The 7,542-nt window shown below is 38.9% G+C and overlaps 1 protein-coding gene across 1 annotated transcript; it reads right to left on the reverse strand.

Annotated features, from left to right (window-relative positions):
• Positions 1 to 1,438: 1,438 nt before the first annotated feature.
• LOC145029836 (uncharacterized) lies at positions 1,439 to 4,364 on the reverse strand. Its single transcript, XM_078978290.1, has 3 exons — positions 4,202 to 4,364; positions 3,810 to 3,970; positions 1,439 to 1,555 (listed from the first exon to the last, which is right to left on the reverse strand). Exons 1-3 carry the CDS (start codon positions 4,362 to 4,364, stop codon positions 1,439 to 1,441), a joined length of 441 nt encoding a protein of 146 aa, XP_078834416.1.
• Between the last annotated feature and the right edge of the window lie 3,178 nt (positions 4,365 to 7,542).

Raw genomic sequence — 7,542 nt, forward strand, 5'->3', positions numbered from 1 at the left:
TTGCCACGAGAGGAGGTTGGACTGTGTTGGGATAGGTGTTTTACCAACCTTATAGAAGCCTCATCTAATGAAGGTCTGGTGGGAGAATATTCTGAAATGGATGATGAGCCACCAGTCTCAAATATAGTGCTCGCCTGCTCGGACCTTCATTAGATTGTTTTGGTGGAGAGTAAGTAGTGGTAGCAGTGATTGTGGAGAGAACTTGAGGAGCACTACCCATAGTGGGTATCTCCAGACTTGTAAAAGATTGACTTGTTTCCATGTAGGACTGAGAGGTCAGGGGTTGAGTTGAGTCAGGAATAATTGGAGCAAAAGTTGAGATTGATGACACAAAGGGAGGAATCTCTGATGTCACATATCCTTAGTTTGATGTAACCTCCAGGGGCTTTGAAGTAGAGAGCAAAATCTTGAGAATATTTCCTTCATCTCTAGTCTTGGTAGCTGAAGAAGCAACTTCATCGACTTTATTAGGACAGCTGCTGGGAATTCCAGGAAAAGGACCGAATTCTTCATCATCGAGATCAAATTCTATATTTGTCGAGATGTCATCATTCATTCCTGTAAAATCAATTTCATTTAACAACTCTATGTTATCATAACGATCATCATCATCATCCTCCTGAGTAGATAGTGTTTCATCTTCTTTTTGATGATCATGTTCCTCAGCCATAGCAGCTGAAGGAGAATCATGTACCTCCTCAATCTTTGGCTCGGAGGCTGAATGAAAAATGTCTTCAGATTCCATTAGGATGGACTGCTCTTCTGACTCTTCTTTATCAGTCTATTCAAAAATTCCGAATTCTATCAGTGGAAATTTTCCTTCAAATACAAATTTCCCGCCTCAGTTTTGTTTCATTAGTCCAAAAGCACTTAGACCAATGGATTTGAAGTCCAAGGTTTCATTTCCGCTCTGCAGCTCAGGGTGTGTTACATTGAGAATGATTTGCAAAAATCTTGGATACATCAAGAACTTGTCCCTCTTGCTCCCTTCAAGGTTTAGAATCATCTCATGCATGATAAACTTTGAGAAGTTGAACTCAAACCCTGCAGCCAAGGCTGCAATTGCTCTAGTGTTAGCCAGGGATATCTCATTTGCTCTTGATCTCCTGCCGGAAATACACCTCACAAACACGTGAGCCAAATACTTCCAACATGGAGGAAGCAACTTCTTGATGGTAGGGGGAAAGGTTCCCTCGTACCCCATATGTTCTAAGACATCCTGAGTTTGATGAATGTCAATCTCCATAGTGTACTTAGATATGTCGTCTATTTGTAGAGATTCCTGAATAATGCTCTCTGTTACTTGAACTTTCTTATCTTCAATTGTTGCTTCAACGAACTTTTCACTCTGATTATTCTTTTTCACAACAACGCTCCTCCAGAAATCCTTGATCAAATTCTGGTAAATTTTAGGACATGTGGTTAGAGCATGGACCAGTCAGGATTTCTTTAAACCATCAACAATGAATTTTAAATCATTGTGAGTTGCAGGAGGATCTTCGAGAAAAATGGCGGAGTTGTGGACCTTAGCAAATTCCATGTCTCCCATCTTCATCTGAAAATAAACACACGTAATCATTAGAGCAAAATTATTGAAAATAGTGCAACCGCACACAAAAATGCACACAGCCGCACACGTGCAAGTGTGCAGCCATACACGCGTGTGCGGGCGCACACATTCAACTGTTCAAAAATCATTATAGCCGCACACGGTTCAGCCGCTCACGCCCGTGTGTGGCCGCACACACCGTATACGGTCGTACTCTCATACGAAATGTTTGATTCTTTGATACAACAACAAACGATGATCGATTTTCATAAAAAAAATTGATTTTTGAGCCATGTTCATGAGATTTACCAGGTAAGAGCTTTGATTTCTTGAAAATCAGTGGAATATTCAAAGAGATTGAGAGAAAAGCTGTGACTGTGTGCGATTAAGAGAGACGTGAATGGAAATAGTGACGGTACATTTCTCACCGCACACACCACATATATACTAAAAAAAATTCATTCCCCCCCCCTCACTTTTTAACAATTAAAACTGGTGCCTCATACTCACCATTTTTCAAAAACAAACCATTTTGAGGATTTAAGTGACTAAATTTAATTTTCTTAAGATTTTTTTTAAAAAATAAAATAAAATAAAAATAAAAAATAAAAAATAAACTAAAAGAAAACTTATTAACTAAGATAAAAGTAAAAATAAAAATAAAATAAAATTAGAATAGACTAAAATAAAATAAAATTGGAAATACAATTAACAAGAAGGAATTAAATTTTAATTTTAATCCTAAATAAATTTATTTAACCTATTGAGATTAGGGATCAAAGTTGTTAAAGAATTGTTGTTCATTTATTAGTTCCTTCTCTTTCATGAATAAATCTGGTCGATTGTCAGTATTGTGGTCCACTTAAACACGAAAATTTTTGTGACAAATTTGGACATGCTATAAGTGACAAAGATAATGTGATCCTAAGTTACTAGATAAAATATCTTAAGGACCATTCAACTGACGACGACCAGGGATATTGTTGTCCGCCTAAATTGAGCAGTGAGATCTATAGACAATCTTTGAGTGTTCAATTTTAATTGTACTGGAACATGTTTCCCGCTTCCTGATATGCCCCAGTAATCAAAGACTTCCAGAGTACTCCTTACATCGGGTGAGCATACCATCATTAGGAGAGAAGATAGATTCAGATTATTATCACTTATAGTTTTAGAGGGATTGAGAAGTAGAAGGTTACATATGCTGTGTACCAGGTCAGATTGTTAGTCACGCAAAGGAGACAGCATATGGCTAACAGATAAGAAGAATTTCATATATATATATATATATATATATATATATATGTATATATATATATATATATAATATGCAGAGAAATAGAGTTGCATATGTTACAGTCCATGTCGTATCTCTTCCAATCACGCAGAGGAGGCAACATATGACTAACAATAAGAAAGAAAGAAAATGATTTTCTACAGACCTAATTCATCGGAATCAACCAGTCGCCGTATCAATACCGGAATTAAGGACAGAATCCGCACATTGAGAAAGAGTTAAACCACGATTCCAGATACGGGTTTAATTAATGTGACGAGTAGATTTCCATATATATCTCCCTGCTCAACCTATCCAAGCATCGTATTGTCAGACTAAACGTAACTATCTAGGTCAAGATTTATCAAGTCTCTAGATTCCTTAATTTCATCTACACCTAATCAAGTTTGTTTAATTCTTCGTGCCTACTAGCGCATCGAATACAGAGCCTAGACAATCAAGTTTTGGTACTTTACACAGACCCAGATTTCCCTTTATCACTTGATAATATCACTTCCCAAACCAACACAGATATATATATATATATATATATATATATATATATATATATATATAATTTTTTGTTTTTCTAATGTTTTTGGATTTTCTAAATTTTCTCCACCTAAATTTGTGCATAAAATAAAAATAATAAAACAATGCACAAATTTATCCTACACTAAACAAAAAAATTAATCCTCAAAACGAATCATTTTTAGAAAATTAACCAGCACATCGAATCGAGCTTTGTTAAACGGCTTGGTGAACAGATCCGCTACATTATTATCAGAGTGGACATGTTCTAGCCGAATGAGCGAGCGCTCATAACATTCTATGATAAAATGAATTTTGATGTCAATGTGCTTGGTTTTTGAGTGTTGGAACGGGTTTTTGGCAATTTGGATCGTAACCTCATTATCACAGAAAAGAGGGGTTTCTTGAAAATTCAAAACTGTAGTCCAACAGCTGATGTTGGATCCAGATGACTTGAGAACAACATGCAGACGCAGCGACATACTCCGCTTTTGCTGTTGAGGTTGAAACGGTATGCTGCTTCTTACACTGCCATGAAACCGATCTATCACCCAAAAACTGGCACCCTCCTGAGGTCGATTTTGTATCAAGCTCACACCCACCATAGTTGCTATCTGCAAAAGCATAAAGGTCAAATTATAGATTTTTCGGATACCAAAGACCCAGTTTTGGGCACCCTTTGAGATACTGAAAAATCCGTTTAACAGCAAGTAAATGAGAGAGTTTAGGATTAGCCTAGTAGTGAGCACATTGATAGACCGCAAACATTACGTCTGGGTGACTGGCAGTCAGATACATGAGAGATCTGATCATTGATCGATAGTGCGTCTGATCTATTGATTCACCCTCAAGATCAGGGGTTAGTAGAGGTCTTTCCGCCATGGGTGTAAGAGCAGGTTTCGTGTCTCGGAACCCGAACTTCTCCAGTACATCATCCACATACTTTGCTTGGTGAATAAGGATTCCGATTGAAGATTGTTGGACCTGAAGCCCCAGAAACATGGTCATTTCCCCAAGCGAACTCATCTCGAACCGCTTCTTTATCACTGCTTCGAACTCTTTGCAAAGTTGATGGCTTGTCGACCCCAAAATAATGTCATCCACATAGATTTGAACAAGAATTTGATCTGGACCGACATGTTTGAGGAATAAGGTTTGATCAATGGTGCCTCGGGAATAGTCGTGGTTGAGCAAATGCTGAGTCAGGGTAGCATACCAAGCTCTAGGAGCCTGATGCAATCCATACAGAGCTTTGTCTAACTTGTAAACATGGTTGGGAAGTTTTATTTAACGAAACCAGGTGGTTGGTCAACGTAAATTTCCTCCTTGACCTTTCCATACAAGAAACTTGTCTTGACATCCATTTGGTATACAGTGAAGTTCATATAGGATGCATATGCAAGGAAGATACGAATGGCTTCCAAGCGAGTGATCGGAGCATAAACTTCCGTATAATCAAGACCCTTAACTTTCCGAAACCCTCTAACCACTAATCTCTCCTTGTTGCGCACAATTACACTGGAGTCGTCTTGTTTATTCCGAAAGACCCATCGAGTGTCAAGAGATTTCTTTCCTTTTGGCAGCTCCACCAACTTCCAAACCCCGAGCTTCTCGAATTGATCCAGTTCATCATGCATGGCTTCAACCCAGCTGGGCTCATTTAGAGACATTTCGACATTTTTGGGCTCAATCTGAGAAATAAAGCAAGAATAGAGACACGTATTAACATCTCCACTCTGACTTCTTGTTTGAACACCGGCGCCTAGCTGGCCTATGATGTTCTCTGTAGGATGGCCGCGCTGAATGCGTGCAGGGATCTCGTAGCTGATATCATTGACAGAGACTGGAAGAGTATGAATGTTAACCACTCCATCATTTGCTGTGTGATCCACAGTAGATGAACAAGGTTCGTTCAGAGGATCCGATACAAACTTTTCGGCAATATTTTCTGGAAAGAAGTTCCATCAGATTTGAAGTTACAACGGAAGTCTCGTGGTTCATGAACTCTCTTTCCACCGGAGTTAGAGGAGTAGCAACAACATCAGGAGAAGGTTGTTGAGGGGAAGATTCAGAAGACTCAGTGTGAATAGAGGGCACTATTGGAGGATCAGAAGAAATCAGTGGTGGTCGGTAAACAACTTCGTCTTCTTCATGTTCAATAATGATCTTCGAATTTGACGTAGATCCTTCTTGATTATCTGAGAACAATTTAATGATTTGAAAAGAGATGTGTAGTCAAATAGCCAATCGGGACCCACTCTTTCATCTGTCTCATTTTCTTTGAGCCAACGAACATCGAAAGATTCTACAATCTGTTTTGTCTTCTTGTTGTAAACCCTATAAGCAGTTCGAGCAGCATATCCAACAAAGTAACAGTCTTCGACTTTTGCATTAAATTTGGGGTTGGATTCCAAGTGAAGAAGGGTGCAAGGGCAGCTAAATACTCGGAAATGGCTGATAGATGGCTTGTGTCCGTATAAACTTTCATACGGTGTTTTCATCTGGCTTTGTTGATCAGCACACGATTCTGAACATAGCATGCGGTGTTAATCGCCTATGCCCAGAAAAACACAGGAAGCTTGGAGTCACAGAGCATCGTCCTTGCGGAGTCTTTTAGAGTTCGATTTCTGCGTTCGACAACCCCGTTTTGTTGAGGTGTTCGAACGAAACTAAACTGGCGCACAATCCCTTTCTCAGCACAAAAATGGTCAAGAATGGCGTTTTTGAATTTTGTTCCATTATCAGTACGCATCGCTTTCACTCGATTGTTGGTCTGATTTTCGATCATCACAATGAATCTTTTGATGAGGTCAGCGATCCCAACTTTGTTGGACAGAAAGAAAACCGAAGTGAATCGAGAGTAATCGTCTATCACAACAAGGCAATATGAGTTGCGATTTATGCTGAGAACATTAACCGGACCAAATAAATCCATATGTAACAACTCGAGCACTCGACTTATGGAGTTTATTTGCTTTGGAAAGTGTGGTTTCCGATATTGCTTTCCTTGAGCGCAGGAAACACATTTTTCAAAAGTAATGAAATCTTTGACAGGTAACCCTCGGACCAGTTTGTTCTTTGCAAGACTATTCAAGTTCTTTGCATTCGTATGACCGAGACGATGATGCCACAACATCGCATTTTGTTCAGAAGCTTTGGAGAAAAGACAACTGACTTCGTCAGGGAAATTGTTGTTCATGTCTATAATGTAGGCATTTCCATCCCACTTAGATCTTACAAGAATCCAATCTTCAGGGATGACCACGCCAGGCTTTAAGATTAGACACTCCTGATCTGTGAAACGAGTGTAGTAACCCTTGTCGCAGATCTGGGATACACTCAGCAAGCTGTGCTTTAGTTCAGGAGTAAAGTTAACATTCTTAAAATTCAACACTCCATTTGAAACAGTTCCTTTTTGAGTAATTTTTCCGCCCTCTCTGCCCGCAAAGGAAACATATCCTCCATTAAAAGTTTGAATGTCGTGCCGTTGGGATATGTCTCCAGTCATGTGTCAGGAGCAGCCGCTGTCGACATACCAAGGTATGGCGACATTCCTCCGCAACTGTCCCTGCATGATGAGTGGAATTATTTAGTTTTGGGGACCAAGGTCATCACAATCCTGGGTTGACCCTTTCCTTTCATAGATTTTTCATTTAATTCTTTCTTTTCTTTTGATTTAGAGTTAAATGGTGACTGATCTAAAGTTGATTTTGAAAGTGATTTTGGTATCCACTGAAAGTTAGGTTTTGAAAATTTGTTAGTTTGCTTCGAGCCGGTGGATTTTCTACTTGAAGAGTTTGAAGATCCGGCCCTGCTCGTTGACAAATTTAACTTAGGCTTAGCCTGAGTTAATTTTGGCAAACTCCTGTTGTTTTTACGAAAAACTTTTTTATTCTTTTGAATCTTGTCATTTTCTTGCTTAATTTTGTGTTCAAGTCACCATTTTGAGAACGAGTTCTGGGGGTTTTTCTAGTTAAAGATCATCCCCGAAATTCGTTCTCCCCTCTTTTTGTTGTATGAGAAACAAACATCCGGTTCATACAATTTCTTGCAATGTGTCCTGCGGTGCCACAGTTAAAACATATTTGTTTATTATTAATGGTTTTGGCACTACTGTTGACAGATTTATTGTTCCCTTTTTCATTTTTAACACTTCCACACTTGCAAGATCCATCACAGGATTTTG

Source organism: Lactuca saligna, chromosome 2, assembly GCF_052625555.1.
Source record: "Lactuca saligna cultivar CGN05327 chromosome 2, ASM5262555v1, whole genome shotgun sequence".
Lineage (NCBI taxonomy): Eukaryota > Viridiplantae > Streptophyta > Magnoliopsida > Asterales > Asteraceae > Lactuca > Lactuca saligna.